The sequence below is a fragment of the Musca vetustissima genome, unplaced genomic scaffold, assembly GCF_032173495.1.
Source record: "Musca vetustissima isolate MV318-11 ecotype Yass unplaced genomic scaffold, APGP_CSIRO_Mvet_v1 utg28967, whole genome shotgun sequence".
Taxonomy (NCBI): Eukaryota; Metazoa; Arthropoda; class Insecta; order Diptera; family Muscidae; genus Musca; species Musca vetustissima.
The window spans coordinates 394001-410318 of record NW_026881305.1 but is presented as its reverse complement, the minus strand read 5'-3'; the positions used below and the strand labels follow the sequence as shown (position 1 = coordinate 410318).

The 16318-nt window shown below is 32.5% G+C and overlaps 2 protein-coding genes across 5 annotated transcripts in view; one reads left to right on the top strand and one right to left on the bottom strand.

Moving 5' to 3' along the window:
* Nucleotides 1–4881: 4881 nt before the first annotated feature.
* Nucleotides 4882–16318, bottom strand: part of LOC133327281 (focal adhesion kinase 1) — a 71758-nt gene continuing 60321 nt past the window's right edge. The window contains exon 17 of the mRNA XM_061535837.1: nucleotides 4882–4932. Coding sequence (XP_061391821.1) covers nucleotides 4882–4932 — 51 coding nt within the window. The remainder of the gene's footprint in view (nucleotides 4933–16318) is intronic.
* LOC133327300 (serine/threonine-protein kinase MARK2) overlaps nucleotides 4934–16318 on the top strand; it is a 39791-nt gene continuing 28406 nt past the window's right edge. For 3 of the 4 annotated variants that reach the window (XM_061535860.1, XM_061535863.1, XM_061535862.1), the window contains exons 1-10: nucleotides 4934–5074; nucleotides 5214–5429; nucleotides 7663–7883; nucleotides 8092–8373; nucleotides 8442–8635; nucleotides 12588–12700; nucleotides 12835–13018; nucleotides 13150–13270; nucleotides 14110–14237; nucleotides 14311–14470. In XM_061535860.1, coding sequence (XP_061391844.1) covers nucleotides 4982–5074; nucleotides 5214–5429; nucleotides 7663–7883; nucleotides 8092–8373; nucleotides 8442–8635; nucleotides 12588–12700; nucleotides 12835–13018; nucleotides 13150–13270; nucleotides 14110–14237; nucleotides 14311–14470 — 1712 coding nt within the window. In that variant the 5' untranslated portion in view covers nucleotides 4934–4981. The remainder of the gene's footprint in view (nucleotides 5075–5213; nucleotides 5430–7662; nucleotides 7884–8091; nucleotides 8374–8441; nucleotides 8636–12587; nucleotides 12701–12834; nucleotides 13019–13149; nucleotides 13271–14109; nucleotides 14238–14310; nucleotides 14471–16318) is intronic. The other variant, XM_061535861.1, reaches the window with a different exon arrangement.

Genomic DNA, 16318 nt, shown 5'->3' with positions numbered 1-16318 from the left:
AAAAAATGTGTGTTTGAATAGAGAGAGAGAATACCCGACCCACCAATAAGAATCAATCTTTAATCTGTTTTTAAGCTTTCTCTTGTTGTGCTCGTTTTTGTTTGTGTGTGTCTGTGCTGAGTGTTTTGTGTGTGTTCCCCATCATGTGCCGCCTGGGGGTTCTCCGCCTCTCGCGCGCTCTGTGTGTGTGTCAATTTGTGTTGTGTGAACGCGTGTAAATAAATAGCAAATGATAATGATGACGGCGATGACTTCAAGTCAAATAGATAATAACGAAACACAAACACTCACACACACACCCCTCTCATAATCATTCACAATAGATAGCGGTCTATGAATGCATTTAACGAGGCGACAATTTGCAAGGAACTTTTTGCAATAAAAAATAGGATATTTGAGTAGGATCAGACGCACATTATGACCATTCACAATAGACAATACTCGAAGAATACGTTTTAGCTGCAATTTTTTATAAATGCAAAGAGATTTTGTGATAAAAATAGGATATTAAATTGTAAAATTAGGGCTTAACAATTATGACAGCAGTTTTCTATGACTATGTTTACATTTAATGTATTTTAATAAATCTTCTCATTAAAATGCTCGCATAGGAAGTGAAAAATAAATAGAAAACACTCTATCCGTTCACAATAGATAAAACTCGAAAAATGCATTTTAGCGGCATTTTGTAACTTGCAAAGATATTTTGCGATAAAAATACGATATTAAATTATAAAACTCGAGAACTTAAAAATGACAGCAGTTTTCTATGACTATGTTTACACTTTGACGTATTTTAATAAATCTTCTCATTAATGTGTCCGCATAGAAAGTTAACAGTAAATAGATAACACTCTATCCATTCACAATAGATGATACTCTAAGAATGCATTTTAACGGCATTTTTTGGGTTAGGCTAGAAGTAGGATTACACTAAACGAGTTTAAATTAAACTATTCATTTAAATGTCATAATTGGAAGGAGAAGAATTTTATTGTAAAATGTGAAATTTTGACTGGCTATAGGTTTTCGTTGAGCGTGTTCTAATAAAACATCTCATTTAAAAGTACCCTTAAAATATAATATATTAAGGCCCTCCCAGTAAAATCATCTGTTATACCAGTCAGCTGTTAAAATACTTTATTGGGTATTAAAAAAGAACAGCTGTCGCCTACAGGGTTTACATCAAATGTGTTAAAAAAACTCTTAATTTAAATGTTATCTTTGGAAGTGAAAAGAAGTGCAATAAATGTACTCAAGGTATGATTTCAACATCAGGAGAAGAAGTATTCTTGAAAAAAAATAATATCGAGGTTCATTAATGAGACTTTACCAGTTAAATCAGCTGTTTCACAAGTTAGCACTTAAAATACGTTTTTGTGAATTGGGAAACAAACAGCTGTCGGCAGGAAAATTTACATAAAACATGTTTAAATAAAACTCTTCATTTAAATGTTATCATTGGAAGTGAAAATAAGTGTGATTTCAAGGTATGCTTTCAATATCATAAGAGAAAGTATTTCTTAGTAAAAATGTTGACCAAAAAATTATATAAATGATGACTTGGAATCTTTATAAGATCGTCCCGTGGAAACCAGCTGCTGCATATCAGCTGTTTCTCAATTTTGCTGTCCAAATCCATGACTTGCATTATCGAAACGTAAACAAAGTCTATTGTTTTTACATTTCGCTTGCAGGGTGACCATATTAATAGATCTTGGGTCACCCAGTAAAAACATATGTTTCTCAAGTTTGCTGTCAAAATGCATTATTGTGAATTGACTTGACATTATGAAAATGTTCCAATTTTTTTTTTAATTTCAAAAAAACGGATGTTTTTCAATTCCTGCGTGACCTGATAGGTGTATAAGAACCTTTATCAATATGTAGGGTAATAAAGGTGCGAATTTAGTCCCAAAAATTCAAAATATTGAATTAAAATATTAAATATTATTAAAATAATTAATTAATAACAAAAAAATATTTTTTTTTTTCAATTTCCTTCAACATTAAAATCTCATGCCAAAATAATTATTTTAATTGTTTACTCTTAATTTCTTTTAATATAAACAAATTTATTTAAAAAATTCGATAAATTTATTTTTGTAATATATGATTTTATCTGGTTAAATTTTTCTCGGTAAAGAGTTTATTAGGTTCCAATTCAATTCAAATCGCATTTCTATTTTTAGTAAAATTTCAAGGTTTATTTTCTCATCATCATCGCCACACAATTCAAGTTCAAGTTTGTTGATTTTAGTAATTTAATCGAAATATTTATTTTTTTCTTATGATGAATCTATTGTTATTCTTTTTTTGTTGGGGTTAACATAAATTATCGTTTGTTGATGATATTTTCCCTCATGCATATCTTTTCCATTATTTTTTAAATCTAAATATGCGGTATTTTCTATTGTGAATGTGTTTTGTCTGTCATTGGAGTAATTGTTGTTGTTGTCCTACCTCTCACCCATTATCTGAGGTTGAACTGTAAACAAAATTTTAATTGATAAAGCTTTTTTAACGAATATCATTTCATTCTCTTTCTCTCTCCCTCTCCAACTTTTTTTAAGTGACGACATAAATTATTCACTAATTTATGTGTGTGTTTGTATGTTTGAGTTTTATTTGTTTTTGGGGGGAGGGAGTTTAAAAGAAAGCGAAAATAGAAAATATTTCAAAAATGTTGTTGTATGGCTTAAAAACATATTTATAACTATTTTTTTTTGTTAAACCACACGTTTGTCGATAGCGATTGATCGTTCCGTTCCGATAATTTATCATTGTCGTACGTACCTACGTACTCCTTTAAGTACTAACACATGATAATATTTGTATTAGTTTAGGAAAAATATATGTAGAAAATAATATAAAATCAACTACTGAGATTATTTTTGATCTTCCCCTTACCTCTCGCTCTCAGCCTTTCGCTCAGTAGTTTGTGATATGTCATTTATATACGTCAAGTCTTGTCGTTGAATTAGTGGCCGTCGCAAAAAAAAAACAACACAGCAAGCACACCATTGTAATTCATATGTTATCGGTTAGATCATTGTTATCATCGTTATTATTGTATTAGAGAGGGTTGGGAGGGGGATGTAGGAGAAGATGTTTTTTTGCTATTCGTCTTTTCTACCTCTTTAGCAAAACGCGACAGGGATTCCTCTGTTTATTCTGCTCCCCCTCTCTCTCTCTTCCTCTTTACTACTACTGAAAACTACTGTTGTTTTGTTGTTGTTCTTGTTATTATTATATGATGATTATGAGTTGTGTTGTGTCATGTCTGGCTTTGTGTTGCTGTTGTTATTTCTATTATCTCTTGTTGTAATAATATGAATAAATGTGTAAATATTGTATAAAGAAAGAAAACAGCAACAACAACAAGAACAAATGTACCTGACAGCGGACTATTTGCTTTTGACATAGCGCCAATCTCCTCTACCCCACATACACACACACTGTCATGCATACAAACATATGGCCTGCCTGCCTCCCAACAACACCACCCCCCATATAGCGGGAAAAGTCTTTCTCTGATCTCTCTCGCTCTACAACTCCCCTACATAAAAAAACATGATTTCTCTCTCCTTAACAAATTGGCGGGGGTAGAGAGTGAGTGTGTTCAGTGAGAGTGCGAGTTTATGAATACTTGATAAATTGACATTTCTTTAACTATCTCTTTGTGGTGGCATGCCTGCGTCTGTCTACTAACCATTTGCAGAAGAAGAAGCAGAATAAAATAAGCAACCTTAGTAGACACATTAGAAATTTTAGAAATTGTTTTTTTACATTTAAAATAAATACAAAACAAACAGAAAAAGAATCATTAACACCAATGACAATACGGCTGTTAAAATACCAAAACCTTAAAAGCTACAAACCAAATTTGTTTACAAAAACAACAACAACATCACTCAATACAATAACGTTAAGTTCGACGGCCGCCGCCTGCCAAGCAAAGCCAAACGACGACAATAATACAACAAGTGGAGAAATGTGCCAATGTGCTGTGGACAAGAAGGTGACAAAGACAACAACAACATCAGCAACAACACTACTATTCAGCTTTGCCTAGAACGTAGAAGAATTCATGTTTAATATGGGACAAACCATTAGCAGCAACAACAACCATCACCACCACCACAACAACAATCACAGTAGCCATGATGACAGTAATTCATCGGTAATTTACAGAGAACGTCAAAATGCTGCCACAACACTACCAAATAATACGGCCGCCACCACCGCCACGGCCACCGAAAAATTGGGCCGTAGGGCGGCTGGGTTGGATTTGGCCCGTGTACGACCGGTAACGATTAGTGCACCACCCATTAATTTTAATGCCGAAAAGGAATTAAAAAAATTGGAAATTGTCACCAATAAAACCTCCGAACAACAAAACAGCTCAGCTTTGGAAAATGGCTATCACAAGACGGATTATTGTTATTATCGTACGCCTCAGGGCAATTTCCATAAATTACCCACAGATTCGTATCACAAAATGTCTGAAGGCTGTTACATACGTTTGGCGGATGGCAATTTTCGGCGTTTACATTTACTCGATAAATCTGCCGCTGGAGGCAAAAAACTTCTTGACCCCGCCACACTCGCCCTTACAAGCAATGCTTCCCAACGTAATTCAATGATAATCCGCAGTAATAGTGGTAGTACAAATAACAACAATAATGTTGGTGGTACTACAACGACGGCTGCCGCCGGTTCGGCTGCTGCTGGTGATAAATCTTCCTCAACAAAAGTTAAATCGCAAATGATGAAATTTTTAAAACGTTCCAAATCCCATACCCCAGCCACTGTGAAACAATTACAAAGCTATCACAAAGAGGGCAGCTATATAGATCGCAAACTAAATAATAAATTGGGTCATGAGGCTCTAAATGCCCTGACACCGGTCAAGGAGGGTGGTGGCGGTTCCATTGTGCCACCCCCGCTTACCAGCACCAACAATAAAGTTGTGGTAACAATGATGGAAAATGGCGGTTTACCCATTGTGGCCACCAGTAAAGCGGAAAAATTCAAAAATCGTGAATCTGCAGCAAATGCAAAAGCGAAAAAGGTAAACGGGCAAGAGGAGATAATGAAATACCCATGTCTTATAGTGGCTGGAAGTTTGTCTATTTCATTTTGTTTGTATTTATGTTTTTTCCTTTTTAATTCCCCTTTTAATTATTTAATTTGTTGTGTATTTTTTCCAGGGATCTCCCAATATGGCTATACGCAGCAGTGCGCCCATGCGTTGGCGTGCTACTGAGGAGCATATTGGCAAATACAAATTAATTAAGACAATTGGCAAGGGTAATTTTGCTAAAGTGAAATTGGCCAAACATTTGCCCACCGGCAAGGAGGTGGCTATTAAAATAATTGACAAAACCCAGTTGAATCCTGGTTCGCTGCAAAAATTGTTTAGAGAGGTAAGTTAACAACAATAACACACAATATGCATTGCATATACATAAATCGAAATTAATATATTGCAATATTATATTCAATAGGTTCTCAGGCAGCCCCTGGAAATAGAAACCTAACCTCAATTTAAAACCTATATCCCAGAGAGTTATATTTTTCAAGCAATTTACTTAATATTTTGTAACTGGCATTCCCTTTAAATCATCTAATACCAAACACGAAATTGAAAAGATAAATCCAAGATAATTGAATACCAAAACTTTCCACAAAAAAATTAATAAGATAGGTCCATGTTTTGATATTGCTGCCACACAAACCTAACCTCATTTTTTTCAAATTTCATGATTTCAAAGAAAAAATTAATTATATTTTATTCGGAGTTGCTAAAAATTTGCAAATTAAAATTTTTAAGTGAAAAATATAATCATATTTTATAATTTTTTTTATATCTCTAAACCAAACATAACCTCAATTTAAAAAAAAGATCCCTGGTATCCACATTTCTTAAGGAATTTAATTCATACTTGGCAGCTTGATGCCTTACCCTCACACAAACCTAACCTCAAAATGAACATATTTTAAGGTTTTTACAAAATTTTAAATTGAGTTTTATTTGAAATTGTTATAAATACCAATTTCTTTATTTTTAAGTGCAACATTTTTCATCCAACAAACCTAACCTCAAATTTGTCAAAATTCGAACTGGAAACTAAATTTTTGAAGCCATTAAACTATAAATTGGCAGCTTGACAACTTATCGGATAATGCAACTAGAATTGGATAATACAACTGTAAAAACTAGAATTGTAGCTTATTGTTTTCATTTAGCTCCCCCTACAAACATAACCTCAATATTTGCAAAATTCAATCTGGAAACTATACTTTTCAAGCAATTGCATTGATATTTGGTATTTTGAGACTTCATTAATTAATACAACTTTCTGTCAAAACTTTGGATTATAGTTCATTGCGTTCATATAGCCCTCACACAAACCTAACCTCAAATTTAACAAGATATATGCTAGGAACCTTGTTTTTCAAGCGATCTAATTGATATTTGGCATTATGATTTGGTATTAAATAATACAACTTTCCACCAAAAAATAGAATTTTAGACCGTGTTTTTCATACAGCTCCCCCATAAACCTAACCTCAAAATTTATAGAAAATCAATTTTCAATCCAAAATTGTTATTGAAATTTGTTTGTAATTGATATTAACTGGTATATATAAGTCTTTAATTGCAAAATAATTCATATTTTATTATTTCGTTCGGACAAACATAACCTCAAATTTTTCAAAATTTGTGCCAGGAACCTTATTTTTCAAACGATCTATTTGATATTTGGCAATGTGATTTTGTATTAAATTATACAACTTTCCACCAAAAATTGGAATTTTTCCCAAAGCTCCCCCACAAATCTATTCTCAAAAACTTTCAATTTTGATTTTTTTTTTAATATATTTTATGAAAAAATATAATTATTTTTATAACCCTATTTCCTTAAACTTAAATTTGGGACATAACCTCAAAATCTCAACTTAATTTGAAATATAAAATTTTTATAAAATTTTATTATTTCGTTCGGACAAACATAACCTCAAATTTTTCAAAATTTGTGCCAGGAACGTTATTTTTCAAGCGATCTATTTGATATTTGGCAATATGATTTTGTATTAAATTATACAATTTTCCACCAAAAATTGGAATTTTAGATCATTGTTTTCCCAAAGCTCCCCCACAAATCTATTCTCAAAAATTTTCAATTTTGATTTTTTTTTTTTAAATATATTTTATGAAAAAATATAATTATTTTTATAACCCTATTTCCTTAAACTTAAATTTGGGACATAACCTCAAAATCTCAACTTATTTGAAATATGATTTCTTTATAATTTGAAACAAAAAATATATATTTGCATAGTTTGGAGTATATGGGAAGCTATTTTGCTAAATTGTTTATTGTTTCCTTTGATTTATTGAAAAAAAAAAAAAAAAAATTATCAAATTCTGTGATTATTATTCAAATGAGCCAATACGCTGATATTTGTTTATAATGATGTTCCCATCCCCATATGATGATGACTCATTCCCTTTCAATTCATTCATAAGAAATTATTTAAAATTTCTTATGAATCGAATTGATAAAAAAATGTTTAAATGAAACCCAATATTATTTTTTGTTTATTGGGATTTGTTTTTTTTATTTTATATTATTTTTTTTTCATAATTTACAGGTTAGAATAATGAAAATGCTCGATCATCCCAATATTGTGAAACTGTTTCAAGTTATTGAAACAGAAAAGACGTTGTATTTGGTTATGGAATATGCGTCGGGTGGAGAAGTTTTCGATTATTTGGTGTTACACGGCCGCATGAAGGAAAAAGAGGCAAGGGTTAAATTCCGTCAAATTGTTTCAGCTGTGCAATATTGTCACCAAAAGCGTATAATACATAGGTATGTGTGTCAATATATATGTTTGAAAACATGTGTGTGTGTGTTGGATGTGTGTAAAACCCCACTCTCTCAAGAAAGACATGATTAATTATAATTCTTTGTGACTCATAGTCAAAACTTGTCATGTCTTTTGTGTGTGTGTGTGTGTTTTGTTTTGTTTTCGTTTTTTATTTTTTAATTCTGAATGATCTTGTTGTTCTTCTTGCAGAGATTTAAAAGCCGAAAATCTATTATTAGATAGTGAGTTAAACATAAAAATAGCCGATTTTGGTTTTTCCAATGAATTTACACCCGGCTCCAAATTGGATACATTCTGTGGCAGTCCACCCTATGCCGCTCCCGAACTATTCCAAGGCAAAAAATATGATGGTCCCGAGGTAGATGTTTGGTCATTAGGTGTTATACTCTATACACTTGTCAGTGGGTCATTACCATTTGATGGCTCAACATTACGAGAATTGAGGGAACGTGTGCTCAGAGGCAAATATAGGTAAAGAAAAAAATGAAAAATTAAAAAAAAAAAAAAATAAATTTATTAATTTTCTTTTTGTTCTTTAGGATTCCATTCTACATGTCTACTGACTGTGAAAATCTATTGCGTAAATTTCTAGTATTGAATCCGGCTAAACGTGCTAGTCTCGAAACCATCATGAGCGACAAATGGATGAATATGGGGTTTGAAGATGACGAACTAAAGCCATACGTTGAACCCAAACAAGAATTGGGCGATGTCAAACGGATAGGTAAGACGGGTACTGTATACAATGCCATTACAATTAACATTCTTCTTCATTCTATTTGATCGTTGTTGTATATATATCCTATATACTATATTGTTATATATCAAGAAAATCCCAAAATGAAAATCAAAAAACCAGCCGCCGCTGTTTGCAAATGAAAAAAATCAAAATACTTTAAAAAATAATAATACATTGTTAGTATTTTGATAACACGCCCCCACCAACACCACCACAAAGAAATACACCCCCTCCGACACAACTACTAACACACAGCCCATTAACAAGAAAATACTTTTTCTAGTAACGAAAAGGGAACACAAACCTAACCTCAAAATTTATAGAAAATCGATTTTAAAATGAAAATTGTTATTGAAATTTGTTTGTTATTGCTATTAAGTGGAATATATGAATTTAAAATTGCATAATAGTAAATATTTTATAAGAATTTATTATTTCGTTCAAACAAACATAACCTCAAATTTATGAAAATTGATGCCAGGAACCTTGTTTTTCAAGCGATATAATTGATATTTTGTAATATGATTTTGTATTAAAATAATACATCATACCACCAAAAATTAGAATTTTAGATCATGGTTTTCCCAAAGCTCCCCCACAAACCTAACCCCAAAATTTATAGAAAATCAAATTTCAAATGGAAATTGTTATTGAAATTTGTTTGTTATTGATATTAATTGCATATGTGAATCTTTAATTGCAAAATGCTTCATATTTTATAAAATTTTATTATTTCGTTCAAACAAACATAACCTCAAATTCAACAAAAATTGTCCCAGGGACCACATTTATAAAGCGATTTAATCACTATTTGGCAATATAATTTTTTGTTAAATAATACAACTTTCTACCAACTCCCCCACAAACCTAACCTCAAATTCATAAAAAATGTTCCCTGTAACCAAATTTATCAAGCGATTTTTTTAATATTTGGCAATATGATTTTGTATTAAAAAATACATCTTTTTACAAAAATTGGAATTTTAGATTTTTGTTTTCCTAACGCTCCCCTTCAAACCTAACCTCAAAATTTATAAAAATCCATTTTCAAATGAAAATTTTTATTGAAATTTGTTTGTAAATTGCAAAATAGTTCATATTTTATAAAAAAAACATAACCTAAAATTTATTAATTTGAAACATCCAAGGTACTTCTAGTGCCTACCAAAGACCCAAAGAGAGATTTTGAGGTTAAAATGTTTATTTTTGTGGTTATCTGTTTGCCATTTTGTCATTGCTTACAACAAAATAGTAAAAATTTTAATGTTATCCGTAACATAATCTGTCAAGGCCCTGCTATAAAAGGCTTTAAAGGGCACCCTCCTCCTCATTATTATTAAATTTTTTTATTGTCTAGACATGAAAACACCCAAGGCCAAATTGATAATGGCTGTGTTGGAATTTTCGTTATTAGAAAAAAGATATTCTCCACATCTCACCACCCACTCATTTCATTTCTTAACAAAGAACAGCAACTGCACTTTAGCAACTAACCACCAAGCAAGCCCAAATCTAGAGAAAGACAAAAGCAAGAAATGGAAAATAATTTTATTAAATTACACTTGTATCATCAAACGCCCGTCCCTACCCATCCATCCATCCAAACATTCATCACATCATCCTTACTTGACACTAAGATAGCCTTTGCCAGCCAGCCAACCAACCAGCAACTCATCTAAACACAAAAGTATCCATTCTACCACTTTCTATCCCCCACAACCAAGCAACTGTCACTTAATCCATCCATCCACATATCCATCCATCCAACCACCCACCGACCCACTCAAACAAAACAGCAGGGGTATTTTTTCTTGTCGTTTATTTTTTATTTTTTATATATATTCTCTTATCAAATGTTGTATGATGTAGCCGCTCTCTCTCACCACCTTTGGATATACATATATTTGTTGTTGTTTTAACTACTTTTTAAACTTCCCAGAAAGGAAGATGTATCTTCGTCTTTTTTATACTTTTCTTGTGTTGTCTCTTATTATTATTGTGTATTATATATGTAAATTTTTGTAATATTTCTTATTATATATACATTTGTATGTAATAATAATTTTTTATTTTATTTTATAATTTTTTCGAAAATTGTTATAGCGCAATTATCTCACTTAGCTGACCAACCAAAAAAACTACACACTGTGATCACCTTTTTTCACAACCACAAATTCAAAAAAAAAAATCTATTGCAAATATTAAGTGTTTCCACCAACCCAACTTCTTCTTTTCCCAATCCAATCTAACCAACAACAACATTATGTATATTGTTGTTGTTGTTTTTTTGTCTGTAAAATTCCATTACAAAAGTATGTTGTTGTGTCTCGTCTGTCTGTATATACGTAGTGTAGAAGCCCTTTCTTTTTCCCATTTCCATACATACATTCTTTATTCTTCTTCTCTTCAATATTTTCTTATTATTAGCCATTATTTTTGACCCCCGCCCCCTCTCTCACCCTCTCAAAAACACATACAATGACATTAGCCAGGAAATTCCATTGGATTCTCATGGAAGAGCAATTATCTATCGAACAACAACAAGACTAGTAGATAAGAGTAGATTGTAAAATAAAATAAAAAAAATAAATTCCTCAGGACCCCTGAGATGTTTTTTCTATAGAAAAAAAAAATCCTCAGGTCACCTGAGGTGATTTTTTTCTATAGAAAAAAATTCCTCAGGTCGCGAAGTAGTGTTTTTTCCATAGAAAAAATTCCTCTGGACTCCTGAGGAGTTTTTCTCTATAGAAAAAAAATTCCCAGGACCCCTGAGGTAGGTTTTTCTATAGAAACAAATTCCTCAGGACCCCTGAAGTGGTTTTTTCTATAGAAAAAAAAATCCTCAGGTTCCCTGAGGTGTTTTTTCCTACAGAAAAAAAATCCTCAGGTCCCTGAGATGTTTTTTTCCATAAAAAAATTCCTCAGGTCTCCTGAGGTGTTTTTTTCTATATAAAAAATTTCCTCAGGCCAACCTGAGGTGTTTTTTTTATAGAAAAAAAAATTCCTCAGGCCCAACTGAGGTGTTTTTTTTCTATAGAAAAAAATTCCTCAGGCCCACTTGAGGTGTTTTTTTCTATAGAAAAAAAAATTCTTCAGGACCATGAGGTGTTTTTTCAATAGAAAAAAAATTCCTCAGGCCCAACTGAGGTGTTTTTTTCTATAGAAAAAAAACACCTCAGTTGCCCTGAGGAATTTTTTTCTATAGAAAAAAACACCTCAGTTGCCCTGAGGAATTTTTTTCTATAGAAAAAAACACCTCAGTTGCCCTGAGGAATTTTTTTCTATAGAAAAAAACACATCAGTTGCCCTGAGGAATTTTTTTCTTTTTTTTTCACTGGAAAAAAATTCTCAGGTCTCCTGAGGTGTTTTTTCCAAAAAAAAAAATCCTCACGCATTATGGACTTTATTCTTTAATCCTACTTATCGGCCCTCTTTTTCTATCCCCCTCCCCCTTTCACTAATGCCCACAATGAAACACTATGCCGCCGCCTTCAAGCTTCTCGTTTTTTTTCTACTTCAAATACGCATTTTTCTCTAAAGAAGAGAGTATTTTTGGAAACTCGAATTTATTTTTGGGTCTTAGATAATTCATAATTCATCACCATATAATTTTTTTGGAATATAAGGCATTATTAAATAAATAAATAATTATAATAAAAATAAATAAAAGGTGTGAAAAAAGTGTGAATTTAATTTGCATTTTGAGAAAAAAAATATTTTTTGTAATAATGAGATAATCGTTTTAACAAATAAATATCTGTCGCTATCTTCGTTTTTTTTTTTGGAATGTGTTAAAAATTTTAAATGAAATTGCTAATGGTTTTTAATTTTCTATTTCCTTCTGCCATGTTTGATGCGGCTGATGATGGATGATGTTGTTGTTGGCGCCATCTGTTGGATAATCACAAAAAAAAATTACCTCCCCCCTACCTTACAAAATATATAGAAGCTCTTGTGGCAATGGGCTATAATAGACAGGAAATCGAGGCATCATTGTCTCAAGTACGTTATGATGATGTGTTCGCAACATATTTATTGCTGGGAAGAAAAAGTACTGATGTAAGTACCGATTTTCCTAATCATTACATTTTGTTCTGTGGTCATAACGTCATGTTTTTCATTCTCTCTCTCTCCCATTCTCTCTTTCTTCCCATACAACAAACCAACCAACAAAAAAACGTACATCCTTATAGCCTGAAAGTGATGGCTCTCGTTCGGGTTCGTCGCTTTCATTGCGCAATATATCGGGTAATGATGGAACTGCAATTTCGGCAAATACTTCGGTACAAAGCCCAACACACCGTGGTGTCCACAGAAGTATTTCGGCTTCTAGTACAAAACCAAGTAGAAGGGCATCCTCTGGGGCTGATACTTTACGTATGTGTTGTTATTTTTTTTTTATTATTTTTTTTGTTTTGAAATACTAACTCCGTTTCTGTGTCGAAACAAACAGAAAAAATTGAATTGAATTATACTAATCGTTGTTATTGTTTTTTAATTTTAAACAGGTGTTGCTCCCGGTGGCAATGCTGCGGCTCAAGTTGTTACTACAGGAACAGCTGGTACCGTTCCGACCAGCACTAATTATGCCATTGCTGGCACTGGATCAACAGCGGAAAGATCTTCAATGTAAGTATTATGGCGATAGAAGACCTCAAGGTTCCTCAAAAGGACAGCTCTAGAAGACCTCAAGGAATTTTTTTCTATGGAAAAAACACCTAAGGTCCCTCAGGGGACCTTAGGAATTTTTTTTTTTATGGAAAAAAACACCTCAGGGGACCTGAGGAATTTTATCTCTATAGAAAAAAACACCTCAGGGGGCCTGAGAAATTTTTTTCTATGGAAAAGACGCCTCAGGTGACCTAAGGAATTTGTTTCTATGGAAAAAAACACCTCAGGGCGAGCTGAGGATTTTGTTTTTCTATGGAAAAAAACACCTCAGGAGACCTGAGAAATTTTTTTCCTGTGGAAAAAACACCTCAGGGCGAGCTGAGGAATTCTTTTTCTAGGGGACCTTAGGATTTTTTTTCTTGGGAAAAAAACACCTCAGGGGACCTTTGGATTTTTTTTCTATAGAAAAAAACACCTCAGGGGGCCTGAGGAATTTTTTGCTATAAAAAAGACGCCTCAGGTGACCTAAGGAATTTTTTTCTATGGAAAAAAACACCTCAGGGCGAGCTGAGGATTTTGTTTTTCTATGCGAAAAAAACACCTCAGGGGACCAGACGAATTTTTTCTATGCGAAAAAAACACCTCAGGGCGAGCTGAGGATTTTTTCTATGGAAAAAACCTCAGGGCGATCTAAGAAATATTATTTTTATAGAAAAAACACCTCAGGGGACCTTAGTGATTTTTTTCTATGGAAAAAAACCTCAGGGCGAGCTGAGGAATTTTTTTCTATGAACATTTTTTTTATTAATTTAATTTTTATTAATTTTTCTTTTATTTCCCATTTTCTTTCTTTGCAGTAGTAGCAACTTTAAGCGTCAAAATACCATAGATTCAGCTACCATAAAAGAGAATACAGCACGTCTATCGGCTCAAAATCAAAGGCCGGCCTCAGCCACTCATAAATTATTGACGACACAGGATACATGTAAGTAGCGAATACCACCCTCCACCCTTGAAATCCAATTTAATATTTATTCACATGTTCTCTCCAAAAACAGCCATTAGTAGTCCGAAACCACGTTATACGCCTAAATATGATCCCACAAATAGTAGTAATCGTCCAGCGGCTACGGTTAGCATGATGCCAAGACGTTCTACCACTTTATATGAGAAGACTTCTTCAACTGAGAAAACCAATGCTATTTCAACAGACTCAAAGTATGTATACGCAAATATGACACTCTCTCTCGATCTCTTTATTTCTCTTTCGCCAATTTCCTTTTTTCGATTTTCGATTTTATTTTAAAAATTATTTTGTTTTAAACGTTTTCCTTCCAACTTGTTTTTGTTTGTTTAAAAAAATTACTTTCTTTTGTTTTCGTCATGTTTTGTTTTGTCCAATTTTCCGTCTTTTTTTCTTTTCTTTGTCTTGCTATAAAAACTTTTTTATACAAGAAATCACCAATTTTTAATTATTATTATTTCACCACTATTTGATTTATTTTTATTTAAATAATTGCTACTAAAAAAAAAGAAACTTTTAACAACACCCCTAACCACCACCACTAAGTCATTGACATTTTAGTGAGCTAATTTTTTTAAATTAATTAATAAATTTCATTACTAATATTTCAACGCCTTACATAACATAATCAAAAAAAAAAAAAAAATCAAACACGAGCTTTTTGTGTTCTGAAAACAAATGAACCAAAAAAATTAAAGCCACCAAAACACTACTGCTAAAAATACTACTTCTAATATCAAACAAGAATTTAATTCCTTAATTTTTTTATTTAATTTTTTAATTCATTTTTAAAATTTTTTTAAAAAAAAATATATGGTTTCAAGGGCTTTTTCTTATAAACAATTGCATATTGCTATTAGCTACACAACCACAATTTTTTGAAACATTTTATAATTCTTAAATGTCTGGGTGTCTGTCCGTACACAAATATAACCTAAAAATTACCTTAATTACTTAGCTTTCGTTCCATAAGCCGAGCTTAATAAATATTTCCAAGCGCGTCGGTCTTGTGCGCATCTCCTCCAATTTGAAAGACCATTTTCGGCGATGTTGCCCTCTATTTGATCTTTCCATCAGATTCGTGGCCTTCTCCTTCTCACTTGGTTTGCTATTATATGCCTTCTGGGCTGGGGCATCTTCATCCATTCTCACAACATGGCCTAGCCAACATCGTAGTCGGTGCAGCTCAATACGTCCAACAATGTCGATGTCCGAGAATAGCTGGTACAACTCATAGTTCATTCAACGCCGATATTCACCGTCAACGCAGATCGGCCCATAGATCTTTCGGAGAATTTTTCTCTCAAACACTGCCTCATCTGCTTGCGGAGTAGGCCTCAGCTACCTGTTGTGTTTGCTGCTTTTCGACGTCAAATTTCCGTGTTACATTAGATCGCACCTTTGCTGCTACATTAAGACGGGTGCGTACCTTGGCTGCCACAAGGTAATGGTCCGAATCGATATTCGCTCCTCGGATCGATCGGACGTCTAAAACACTGCATGAATGCGTTCCGTCTATCACAACAAGATCGATTTGTTTTCTCGTTGTTCTTTGCTTTTTCATAGTAGGTTCGGTGTGGGCAACTAACCCGACTCCTCAACTCATTTGTTATAGTCCTTATGGGTACTCGAATAAAAATGACAATTTATGATTCGGCATGTAATTATTTAAAAAGTTATTATATTTTTAGGTTATGTTGAAAAAATCTAGATTTTTAGTTGTTTTTAAATTTAAAAAAAAAAGAATTATTTTTTTGTGTTTTAAAAAAAGTGTGGTGTAGCTTTTTGAAAAAAAATATAGTAGGTATATATCGACTTATTGGCTTTCTTCTCACATGATTTTTTATATATTTTTTTATAATTTTTCCTTTATATTTTGACAACACATATATATCCAACCACTGCAATCACACCCCCACCCAATCTTACACACTATGAATTATATAAAAAAATCCAAAAGCACTAATTATATTTTTGATGTTTCATTTTTTTTATTTTTTATATATCTATATCATAACAAAAAACAAAAACAATCTCTGTAT